Source organism: Protobothrops mucrosquamatus, unplaced genomic scaffold, assembly GCF_001527695.2.
Source record: "Protobothrops mucrosquamatus isolate PMUCROS unplaced genomic scaffold, P.Mucros_1.0 scaffold6827, whole genome shotgun sequence".
NCBI lineage: Eukaryota > Metazoa > Chordata > Lepidosauria > Squamata > Viperidae > Protobothrops > Protobothrops mucrosquamatus.
In genome coordinates, this window is record NW_015392642.1 from 7,860 (window position 1) to 18,709 (window position 10,850).

Sequence of the window (10,850 nt, forward strand, 5' to 3'; positions counted from 1 at the left end):
GAAGGAAGGAAGGAAGGAAGGAAGGACAGATTGTGGGGTCCTTGATGCTTCCTGAGCTGGGTGGTTTTCTTGGAGACATTTCACGACCCAACTAGGGAACATCATCAGTGCTAGATGGGAGTGGAGATTTGTGGAGAGGAGGAAGAGGAGGAGGAGGAGGAGGAGGAGGAGGAGGAGGAAGACTGTGGGGTCCTTGGTCCCCTCTGACCTTGGTGGTTTTCTTGCAGACGTTTCATGACCCAACTAGGGTTCGGTCCTAAGTGTGAAAAACAGCCATAAGTCACATTTTTACGTGCCGTTGTAACTTTGAACGGTCACTAAGCAAACTCTTGAAAGTCGAGGATTTACCTGCATATCCCTGTAATCACAAAGTTAGAAGAAGCTACTCTTTCCTGCATTAATAATAATAAAAAAGGGATGCAATTTTAACATGTGTGCGTGACGAGAGGAACGTGAGAACAGGACTCCTGGGTCCAGCTTGCTCCTTTGGGTAGACCTCACTCCCTCTGCTTCTAGTCTTAAGGGCCAAAGACTAGAGCGGTGGACCCTATTTGGGGGGGTGGGGGGTCAGGAGGCTGCCAGTATGAGCAGGGGATCAGTGGCTTTCTCCACGCCGTGGTTGGGTCCACGTTTGTGCTCTTCAACTTGAGATGGGTTTCAGGTCCTGGATGGGGGCGGCCTGGCCTGGTGTTTTCCTTCCACATCTGGAGTGGAGAAGCAAAGACGTGACGTTGGACAGTTTATCCAGTTGCAGGATCCAATCTGAGTCGGTCACCTGGACCAGACGTTCTTCCAAGGTTTTGGGGCTTATGCTTTAGTCCAAGGGTGGGGGAAGTACGGCCCCTTTAGGACCTGTGGCCGTCAACTCACTGGCATGGACCTGTGGCCTTCAACTCCCAGAATTCCTGAGCCAGGATGGACCTGTGGCCTTCAACTCCCAGAATTCCAGATCCAGCATGGACTGTGGACTTCACCTCCCAGAATTCCTGAGTCAGCATGGACCTGTGGACTTCAACTCCCAGAATTCCTGAGCTGGCATGGACCTATGGACTCCAACTCCCAGAATTCCTGAGTCAGCATGGACCTGTGGACTTCAACTCCCAGAATTCCTGAGCTGGCATGGACCTATGGACTCCAACTCCCAGAATTCCTGAGCCAGCATGGACCTGTGGCCTTCAACTCCCAGAATTCCTGAGCCAGCATGGACCTGTGGCCTTCGACTCCCAGAATTCCTGAGCCGGCACAGACCTGTGGCCTTCAACTCCCAGAATTCCTGAGCCAGCATGGACCTGTGGCCTTCAACTCCCAGAATTCCTGAGCTGGCACAGACCTGTGGCCTTCAACTCCCAGAATTCCTGAGCCAGCATGGACCTGTGGCCTTCAGCTCCCAGAATTCCTGAGCTGGCACAGACCTGTGGCCTTCAACTCCCAGAATTCCTGAGCCGGCATGGACCGGTGGACTTCAGCTCCCAGAATTCCTGAGCCAGCCATGCTGGCTCAGGAATTCTGGGAGTTGAAGTCCAAGGTCCTAAAGGAGCCATAGTTCCCCACCCCTGCTTTAGCCCATCTGTATTTACATTGTATTTACAGGTGTCTGGTTGTGTGTGGCTTTTAGTTGTCAATTAGTGTGTTGATGACCAGAAATGAACCTTTGTCAATCAATCGGAGTGCTGATTTATCACCAGCCTACCAGGTATTCAGCAGCTGGGGGCTCGGTGGCACAAGAAAACGACAACTACCAACTAATAGCTGCCCGTCAACATCCTAATTAACAACCAAAAGCTACACACAACCAGCAACCATATAAACACAATGAATAGAACACCCCAGTGCACATTTTCTGGAGATACAGAGACCTTTTCTGAAGATGGGCTTCAGCACACATCCGACAGCTCGGAGAACTAAACTTCTGATCCGGGTGTCTAACCACGACTGGATCCTGCAACATCATCCTGGGCCCGTATATTTATCTTCGTTCACGACTTCACCCAGTTAATACAAGCAAAGGAGTCCCACACACCAAGATCTGCTTGAAAGGTGGTTTAATGCAGGTGACCACAATGATAGTCCTAGAGAGAGGAGGACCAAGGACTAGAGCAGGGGACGCCAACTTTTCTGGTGGCCCAATGGGAGGGGCAGGCACCTTTATGTGCTCGTGCGCGCACACACAAAGGTGGCTTCGTGCATGCAAACGGGCCCCTGAGCATGCACGCTCCACAAATGGGGTGGTTAACGCTGGCGTGCAACTCAGCACCATTACACAGCTCACGGCTCGGCTAATGCCGGCTCGCGGCCGTGTTCGCAACGGCGAGAGGCTCGCGCCTCGGCTAGCGCCGGTGTGTGGTTTGCAACCTCGTGGCTCCACTAACGCCGGCGCGCAGCTCGCGCCTCGGCTAGCACCGACGCGAGGCTCGGGGCTCAGCTACCGCTGGCACAAGGGGGGGTTGAGCGCGCGCACACTAACCAGCTACTCACGTGGCCCGGTGTCTAAGAGGCCACGGCTCATAGGTTGCGGACCTCTGGACTTGAGGGAGAGCAGAGCCAGCGCCGAAAGTTCTGGCTTCTTGGAATTGTACCCTGTCAATCCATCACAAAGTTTGACATGCTCTTTCTTCTTCTGAAACTCTCTTCCCTTCTGTCTTCTCCACCACCTTTTATCTCCTACTCATTTGAGCTGATGACCTTCTGACCAGGAAGGTGGCCTCTGGTTAATGGGCTGCCTCCCAGCCGATGGACCCGCTCGGCCCGTTCTCCACCAAAGTCACACTGAGGCACAATGTGACATCCTTCGGTGTTTCCCCAGCAGATGGGTCTTCTTGCCCTTTGCCCATGGGGGGGGGGCAGCAGCCCATTCAGCCACTTCTTAAGTCTTGTGGTCATCGCCTTCGGCCTCCTGGGGCGTAGTCAGTCTGCCTCTCTGTGGCCAACATCTGGATTGCAGCGCAAAATGCTTTTGCCCGCTCCTTGCTTCCACACACACACCCCCCAGAGAGATGAGACAGGGTTAAAAGTTAGCTGGGAACATTATGGTTTGAGGCTGGATCCTGGCTGGATCCTGGTTTCTGAAGACGCCCTCATGGGTTTGTCAAGATGTTTGCTTGTTTAGGAAAATTTATATAGCCACTCAACTCACTCTCTATGACTCCAGGTGGCTTGTTGTTGTTAGTTGTGAAGTCGTGTCCGACCCATCGCGACCCCATGGACAACGTTCCTCCAGGCCTTCCTGTCCTCTACCATCTTCTAGAGTCCCTTTAAGCTCACGCCTACTGCTTCAGTGACTCCATCCAGCCCCCTCCTTCTCTGTCGTCCCCTTCTTCTCTTGCCCTCCATCTTTCCCAGCATTGGGCTCTTCTCCAGGGAGTCCTTCCTTCTCCTTAGGTGGCCAAAGTACTTGAGTTTCAACTTCAGGATCTGGCCTTCTAAAGAGCAGTCAGGGTTGATCTCCTCCAGGACTGACCGATTGGATCGCCTTGCAGTCCAGCGGACTCGCAGGAGTCTTCTCCAGCACCAGAGTTCAAAGGCCTCCATTCTTTTTAATTCCATATAAATTTAAATTTAAATTAAATTCCATTGAAGCTCACGCCTGCTGCTTCAGGGACTCCATCCAGCCACCTCCTTCTCTGTCGTCCCCTTCTTCTCTTGCCCTCCATCTTTCCCAGCATCAGGCTCTTCTCCAGGGAGTCCTTCCTTCTCATGAGGTAGCCAAAGTCCTTGAGTCTCCACTTCAGGATCTGGCCTTCTCAAGAGCAGTCGGGGTTGATCTCCTCCAGGACCGACCGGTTGGATCGCCTTGCAGTCCAGGGGACTCGCAGGAGTCTTCTCCAGCACCAGAGTTCAAAGGCCTCCATTCTTTGGCGCTCAGCCTTTCTTATGGTCCAGCTTCCACAGCCATACATTGCAACTGGGAAAACCATGGCCTTGACTACACGTACTTTTGTTGGCAGGGTGATGCCTCTGCTTTTAGTATGCTGTCTAGATTTGCCATAGTTTTCCTCCCCAGGAGCAAGCGTCTTTTAATTTCTTGGCTGCAGTCCCCATCTGAGGTGATCTTGGAGCCCAGGAAGATAAAATCTGTCCCTACCTCCATTTCTTCCCCATCTATTTGCCAGGAATTGAGAGGGCCGGATGCCATGATCTTGGGTTTCTTAATGTTGAGCTAAGTGGCTTACAAAGATAAAAAAAAATCTAATATAAAGTGATAAATAGCAATCACTCCTCACCACCCTGACGAAAGCAATTAATCAAAAGGAACCACTTGATGGGCTCCCTCCCACTCTGGGTTCCCCAGGCCCGTTGGGGGAACCAGGACCTTCAGGAACTTTGGGAAAGAGGGTCAAGGTGGGGGCCAAGTTGATCTCTGCAGGAATGTTGTGGCACAGTGAGGGACCCACCACGGAGAAGGCCCTTCTTCTGGATCCCAATGAATGGATCTCCTTAGGAGAGGGGACCCATAGCATTCCTTGCCTCTCTGCTCTCAGGTCAGGCAGATAGAAGACAGTCCACAATTAATGGGAACCTTTTATGACTTGTGGACTTCAACTCCCAGAATTCCTCCCAGGAATTCTGGGAGTTGAAGTCCACAAGTCATCAAAGGGCCAAGTTGGAAGAGCCCTGTCTTAAATCTAACAAACAAAATGGAGGCTGGCTGAGGAATTCTGGGAGTTGAAGTCCACGAGTCATAAAAGGGCCAAGTTGGAAGAGCCCTGTCTTAAATCTAACAAACAAAATGGAGGCTGGTTGAGGAATTCTGGGAGTTGAAGTCCACGAGTCATAAAAGAGCCAAGTTTGAAGAGCCCTGTCTTAAATCTAACAAACAAAATGGAGGCTGGCTGAGGAATTCTGGTAGTTGAAGTCCATGAGTCATAAAAGGGCCAAGTTGGAAGAGCCCTGTCTTAAATCTAACAAAATGGAGGCTGGCTGAGGAATTCTGGGAGTTGAAGTCCACGAGTCATAAAAGAGCCAAGGTTGCCTACCCCTGCCCTAGACCATTTCAGACAAATGGCTGTCCAGTCTCTTCTTAAAAGCTTCCAGAGTTGGAGCATTCACAACTTCTGGTGGCCAGCTGTTCCACTGAACCCAACCCAACTAGAACTCAGAACATTTATGGCTCTTCTTTTCATACGGTTCTGACCTACTACACTTAAAAGATGGTTCCTTCAGAGCTGGAAAAAGGCAGGAAAGCAACTTTGTCCTGGAGCGACTAGCGGCCGGCCTCAATCCACACATAAATGCACGCTTCTTCTGAACACATCCCGATCCCTCTTTCCATTGCCGGTCCTCCCCCCGTGGAGATCTAGTTCAGGTCTTTTCAACCTTTTCACCCACTGTGCCACTTTTAGGATAGGGCAACATCCGAGTACCACCAGTCGCCTAGCAAGGTGTCAAAAACTGGATGACCAAAAAAAAAAGGAAAAAAGTGATAAAGTACAGGTAGTCCTCGACTTACAACAGTTCGCTTAGTGACTGTTCGAAGTTACAATGGCACTGAAAAAAGTGCCCCCCGAGCCACAGCCGAGCAAGACATCTGCCTGCTCACCCCGTGGCGCTCTTCCTCCTGTCCGAGGTTTTCATCGTTGTGAGCATTTCTGTTGAGGATTGGCAGTGGGGGTGGGGTGGGGGGGGTTTGGTTTTTATTCCCCCCGTCTGCTGGGTGGTTGCAGCAGGTTTTGGTCGCTTCACACGACCCTGGGACACTGTGACCGTCATAAATATGAATCAGTTGCCAAACATCTGAATGTAAATCACAAGACCCTGGAGAGGCTGCAACATTCCAGCTGATCGGCGCTTCTTCTGGGCTCAGCAGAAGCGCCAGGATCAGCGCCAAGCTCCAGCTGGAGCCTGGCACTGATCCTGGCGCTTCCGCTGAGCCCTGACAGCCCCGAAGAAGTGCTGATCCTGGCGCTTCCGCTGAGCCCTGACAGCCCTGTAGCTCCGGACATCTCTCGCTCAGACTTGTGCGGTGCTGCCACCGGTTCAGCTCATTCCCCTCCCCTGCTACCCCTTTTCTAGGATGCTCGCGTACCACCTGCCAGGTGCCAATGTACCACAGGTGGTACCCGTACCACTGGTTGAAAAGCCTTGATCTAGTTCATCAGTTCCTTGGGTGGGTGGGTGGGGAACGGTGTTGGTGTCGGCGTTGCTAGTGACCGCGCCCCCAGATCCTGGGAGATCCGTCCCACCTGAGCTTGGTGACATCCAATTCATGCTGCCCTTGTCCCCCATGTGCTCCTTCCTTCAGGGCCTGAAGAAGCCGAACATCGAGGAGATCCGCCATGCCAAGAACGCCGTCTTCAACCCATCCATGTTTGGAAGCTCCCTGCAAGAAATCATGAACATGCAGAAGGAGAGGTACCCGGACAGCCAGCTCCCGTGGGTGCAGACCAGGCTGTCGGAAGAGGTCCTGGCGCTCAACGGAGACCAGACCGAGGGCATCTTCAGGTAATTCAGCCCTTTCTGTCTCTTTTTCATTTCTTCCACCTCTTTTTTTCTCAATCCTAATTCCGTACTCCAGAGTATTATTACTATTATTACTATTACTATTACTATTACTATTACTATTACTATTACTATTATTATTATTATTATTATTATTATTATTATTATTATTATTATTACTATTATTATTATAGTAAAGTTGGAAGAGACCTTTGATGTCATCTAGTCCAACTCTCTGCTCAGGCAGGAAACCCTACACCATTTCGGACAAATGGCTGTCCAGTCTCTTCTTAAAAACTTCCAGAGTTGGAGCATTCACCGCTTCTGGAGGCAGGTTGTTCCACTGGTTAATTGTTCTAACTGTCAGGAAGTTCTCCTTAGTTCTAGGTTGCTTCTCTCCTTGATGAGTTTACATCCATTGCTTCTTGTCCTGCCTTCAGGCGCTTTGGAGAATAGCTTGACTCCCTCTTCTTTGGGGCAGCCCCTGAGATACTGGAAGACTGCTATCATGTCCCCCCTCGTCCTTCTCTTCGTTAAACTAGACACCCAATTCCAGCCACCGTTCCTTGTATGTTTTAGCCTCCAGTCCCCTGATCATCTCTGTTGCTCTTCTCTGCAGTGTCTTCATTTCTCTGAGGAATTCCTTTCTTCTCTTCCGCAGAGTCCCTGGAGACATCGACGAAGTCAACGCCCTCAAACTGCAGGTGGATCAGTGGAAAATCCCCACCGGCTTGGAAGACCCCCACGTTCCCGGTGAGGGCAACTGCCGTGGAAGGACCTCTCCGTAGGACCTCCTGGTCTTTCTCCTCCTCCAGCAGGATCTGGCCCTGGGCAAGGATGGAGAAGCCATTTTGGGGGGGGTTTGGATCCCTTGAATAAGGGGAACGATTCCCCCCCTTTTTTGGCTTATAAACTGGGTAGCTAAAAGATACATGAAAAGGCACGGCTCTCTTATTTAATTCATAAACCGATTGAATATACACCCTGCAGGTAATACGGGCGGGAAATATTGGTTAATATGTATTTTTTTTCCCGACGCAGGTAATTGCTCGACTTATCGACCAGAATTGAGTCCAAAATTTCCATAGAATAGAATAATAAGAATAGAATAGGATAGAATAGAATAGAATAGAATAGAATAGAATAGAATAGAATAGAATAGAATAGAATAGAAAATATGGAATGGAATGGAATAGAATAGAATAGAATAGAATAGAATAGAATAGAATAGAATAGAATAGAATAGAATAGAATAGAATAGAATAGAATTGGATCTTGGAGGTCTTCTAGTCCAGCCCTCTGCTCAAGCAGGAGAACCTATACTGTCCCAGACAGGACGGTATAGAATACGGTATAGAATATGGAATAAATAGAATAGAAAATATGGAATAGAATAGAATAGAATAGAATAGAATAGAAAATATGGAATGGAATGGAATGGATAGAGCTGGAAGACACCTGGGAGGTCTTCCAGCCCAACCCCTACTCAAGCAGAAAGGAATAGAATAGAATAGAATAGAATGCAATGCAATGCAATACAATAATACAATACAATACAGCTGGAAGGGACCTTGGAGGTCTTCTAGTCCAGCCCCCTGCTCAGGCAGGTAACCGTATACCATTCGGACAAATGGCTGTCCAGTTTCTTCTTAAAAACTTCCAGTGTTGGAGCATTCACCACTTCTGGAGGCAGGTTGTTCCACTGGTTAATTGTTCTCACTGTCAGGAAGTTTCTCCTTAGTTCCAGGTTGCTTCTCTCCTTGATCAGTTTCCATCCGTTGCTTCTTGTCCTGCCTTCAGGGGCTTTGGAGAATAGCTTGACTCCCTCTTCTTTGGGGCAGCCCCTGAGATACTGGCACACTGCTATCATGTCCCCCATGTACCCAATTCCAGCAACTGGGTATCATGTACCCAACATGGGTATCATGTACCCAATTCCAGCAACCGTTCCTTATATGTTTTAGCCTCCAGTCCCCTAATCATCTTTGTTGCTCTTCTCTGCACTCTTCCTAGAGTCTCAACATCTTTTTTACATTGTGGTGACCAAAACTGGATGCCGTATTCCAAGTGTGGCCTTACCAAGGCATTGTAAAGTGGTATTAACACTTCCACTTTACAATGCCTTAATAAGGCCACACTTGGGATATATAAAATCAGAGTTTCAAATTATTTCCCCCCCTCCCCCCGAAGTCTTTTTCCCATTAGACCCAGAAGGAAAGTTTCATGTTGGATCTTCTGGGACCTTCCTGACTCCTGACTTTTCTCCGTGCAGCCTCCTTGCTGAAGCTCTGGTATCGCGAACTCGAGGAGCCCCTGATCCCCCACGATTTTTACGAACAGTGCATCACCCACTACGAGAATCCTGAAGCTGCCATCGCCGTCATCCACTCCCTGCCGAGGATCAACAAGATGGTGCTTTGCTACCTCATCCGCTTCCTCCAGGTAAGGCAGCGCCCAGAGTCCAGCGTACGGAGGGTGGGGACGTGTCCCCTTGACCACACCTGGGCTGAGAACGCACACCTGGAAGCTAAGCGTGATCCAAAACGTGCCTCCTGTAAACTCGTCATGCCCAGAGGGATGGGGTTGGTCCGGCTTTCTCCACCTACACAGTCGCGTGAGGCTGGAGCATGCGGAGTCCTCCGAGGAGTATGAAAGATGCCTTGAAAAAGACGGGATGTAAAGCGGGGAATAATACGTTGGAAGGGACCTTGGAGGTCCTCTAGTCCAGTCCCCTGCTCAAACAAAAGGCTTTATGCCATTGATGATACCAACAGCACTTAGACTTATATACCGCTTTACAATGCTTGACAGCCCCTCTCTAAGCGGTTTACAGTGTCAGCCTATTGTCCCCCAACAATCTGGGTCCTCATTTTACCGACCTCGGAAGGACGGAAGGCTGAGTCAACCTTGAACTTTGTCAAGATTATTATTATTATTATTATTATTAATTTAATTTATATACCGCCCTTCTCCCGCAGGACTCAGGGCGGTGCACAGCGTATTAAAAACAGTACAAATACAAAGCATAAAAATACAAACCCCTGTAAAACCAGATTAAAAAACCGAATATTAGAAGCTGTGTCTCTATTTAAAATTATTTTTAAAATCACCCTAAATANCTTCCTTCCTTCCTTCCTTCCTTCCTTCCCAAGCAATAGTTGCAGCCCCCTCTAAGTGGTTTACAGAGTCAGTCCTTTGCCTCCCCAACAATCTGGGTCCTCATTTTTCCCCACTTCGGAAGGCTGAGTCAACCTTGAGTTGGTGAGAATCGAACTGCCGGCACCCGGCAGTCAGCAGAGTTAGCCTGCAGTAATGCATTCTGACCATTCTAACCACCAGGGCTTTTGATGACGATGACGATGGAAAATAACAGAATAATATAGTGGGAAGGGGCCTTGGAGGTCTTCTAGTCCAGCCCCCTGCTCAAGCAGGAGAACCTATACCATCTCAGACAGATGATTGTCTAGCCTCTTCTTAAAGATCTCCAGTGATGGAGCGCCCACGATTTCTGGTGGCCAGCTGTTCCACTGGTTGATTGTCCTCACTGTTAACGAAGTTTCTCCTTAGTTCCAGGTTGCTTCATAACTAAGGCAGAATATCGACAGAGTTTCTAAAGTCTTTTCCTTCCCTGGAAAAGTTGGGATATGTTCAGAAATGTATTTGCCTTGAAAACATCTCACCTTGAACTGTATAGCACAGTCAAACATCAACACAGGAAATGCCTTATGGCATTTTATCTTATGTCATAAACTGTTTTATGATCATGTTAATGTCATAAAGTGCTGCCAAATTTCAGTTACACAGGAATTCATAGGATACCTGGATTTTGGATGCATTCTGTATCCATTTGGGAGTAACTTGGTTCAAAAACTGTTTTGAGGGGCTGCCACAAAGAAAAGGGGGTCCACCTCTTTTCCAAAGCACCTGAAGGCTGGACCAGAAACAACGGATGGAAACTAATCAAGGAGAGAAGCAACCTGGAATTAAGGAGAAACTTCGTTAACAGTGAGGACAATTAACCAGTGGAACAGCTTGCCACCAGAAGTTGTGGGTGCTCCATCACTGGAGGCTTTAAAGAAGAGACTGGACGGCCACTTGTCTGAAATGGTATAGAATCTCCTGCTTGAGCAGGGGGCTGGACTAGAGGATCTCCAAGGTCCCTTCCAGCTCTATTCTGATTCCGTTGCTCTACGGTGCACCCATTTGTCCAGTTAAAGAGAACAAGGCTTTTCGTAATATATCGAGTTTTATCAGCTGTGTGTTGTGCCCTACAGAGTAACCCACACCTCTTCCCTTCTTCTCCCTCGCCAGGTGTTTGTGCAGCCGGGCAACGTGGCCATCACCAAGATGGACGTCAACAACCTCGCCATGGTGATGGCCCCCAACTGCCTGCGCTGCCAGTCGGACGACCCACG

At 49.2% G+C, this 10,850-nt stretch overlaps 1 protein-coding gene across 1 annotated transcript in view; it reads left to right on the plus strand.

Moving 5' to 3' along the window:
- LOC107300374 (rho GTPase-activating protein 39-like) overlaps positions 1-10,847 on the plus strand; it is a gene marked incomplete at both ends in the record, with an annotated part of 11,422 nt that extends 575 nt beyond the window's left edge. Inside the window, 4 exons of the mRNA XM_015829709.1 lie at positions 6,239-6,438; positions 7,097-7,188; positions 8,708-8,877; positions 10,747-10,847. Coding sequence (XP_015685195.1) covers positions 6,239-6,438; positions 7,097-7,188; positions 8,708-8,877; positions 10,747-10,847 — 563 coding nt within the window. The remainder of the gene's footprint in view (positions 1-6,238; positions 6,439-7,096; positions 7,189-8,707; positions 8,878-10,746) is intronic.
- Positions 10,848-10,850: the final 3 nt, after the last annotated feature.